Source organism: Tupaia chinensis, unplaced genomic scaffold (assembly GCF_000334495.1).
Source record: "Tupaia chinensis unplaced genomic scaffold, TupChi_1.0 Scaffold000321_1, whole genome shotgun sequence".
In the NCBI taxonomy this organism is placed as follows: Eukaryota; Metazoa; Chordata; class Mammalia; order Scandentia; family Tupaiidae; genus Tupaia; species Tupaia belangeri.
The window spans coordinates 209366-210668 of record NW_006159815.1 but is presented as its reverse complement, the minus strand read 5'-3'; the positions used below and the strand labels follow the sequence as shown (position 1 = coordinate 210668).

Genomic DNA, 1303 nt, shown 5'->3' with positions numbered 1-1303 from the left:
TCTTTGATTCCCTATCCCTCACCCTCTGCCATGTCCCACCCTCTTTCCACATTGTCTCTGGTATCCATGGTTGCTTTCTATGCCCCCCCCCATTTAATTGATTTCCTAATGAACTTAATTAGTCTAAATATTTGCCATAGCAAGTGCAGCTGATATATACATATACATGAACTCAAGTCTGACTTTAGGCATAAACCTCAGTGAGTAGAATGAACATACTATAAAGTGGTACCTAGCTGGGGCTATATAGCTTACTGTGGTCATCAAATATGCAATTTTTAAAAATTTCAATAAGAATAGATTTAGTGGGTTTTTTTCTCCTAAACTTTTTTTATTAATTTACATTCATTCCCTGAGCATCATCACAACATACTAAATGTGCTTTCCCATCTAGAATAAACTGCATAGTGGCTTAACCATGCATGTTATCATCAATAATATTCCATTTCTACTTTCATATATATGTATGTATGTATGTGTGTGTGTATATATATAGTGTGTGTGTGTGTGTGTGTGTATATATATATATATATGTAGTACCCCATGTCCGACCCTTTGCCCTTTCACACTCTCTTATTATACTATCTCTGCTGTCTACAATTGTCTTCAATTCCTTATCTCCCAACATTTTGTTGATCACACAATATCATGAGTAATCTATCTACTTTCAATAGCAAGTTCAGCTGGTGATTTTAAGAAAAGCAGTTTTGAACTGGTAAAGATATTTCCTTGAAACTTAAAGCCTAGAAACAGGTTAGTATTCTGTTCAAATAGTAGATACATGAATCTATTGACAGCTCAAGACAGGACAAAAATCCTTAAAACCTGACAACAAAGCTTAGAAGAAAAGCAGCAATATTTTAGTCAAGTCACAGAATGCTGTTTCATCAGTTCAGTCTCATATACTTAATCTTCTCTTTTGGTTTGATCTTCCAGATTGAACTCTGGGATATAATACTCAACTCCAGACTTTGTCCCTACAATTAAGTTGTGTCTCTTTAACAGGCCCATTCCCTTCTGCCTCTCCACGCGAGTTTTGTGTGCTGGAGGCCAAATTATCAGTGGGAAATCTTCATTTCTGTTTCCCCTAAAATGGCTAGATCACAGGAGCCATGACGGTGTCCCCATGTGGTTTTGATTATTACAGCTTTATTGTATATTTGGGGGTCAGGGAGTGAGATGCCTCCTACTCCACTCTTCTTGCACAGAATTGCTTTGACAATACTGTGTCTTTAATGATTCTAGACAAATTCTATGATTTAAAAAAAATCTTTGTAGACTATCTCTGTTAATTTGATAAGGA

General features: G+C 36.0%; 1 protein-coding gene across 1 annotated transcript in view; it reads left to right on the top strand.

The window, feature by feature from the left end:
• LOC102490188 (AP-1 complex-associated regulatory protein-like) overlaps window positions 1-941 on the top strand; it is a 16219-nt gene extending 15278 nt beyond the window's left edge. Inside the window, 1 exon segment of the mRNA XM_014588997.2 lies at window positions 937-941. Coding sequence (XP_014444483.1) covers window positions 937-941 — 5 coding nt within the window.
• Window positions 942-1303: the final 362 nt, after the last annotated feature.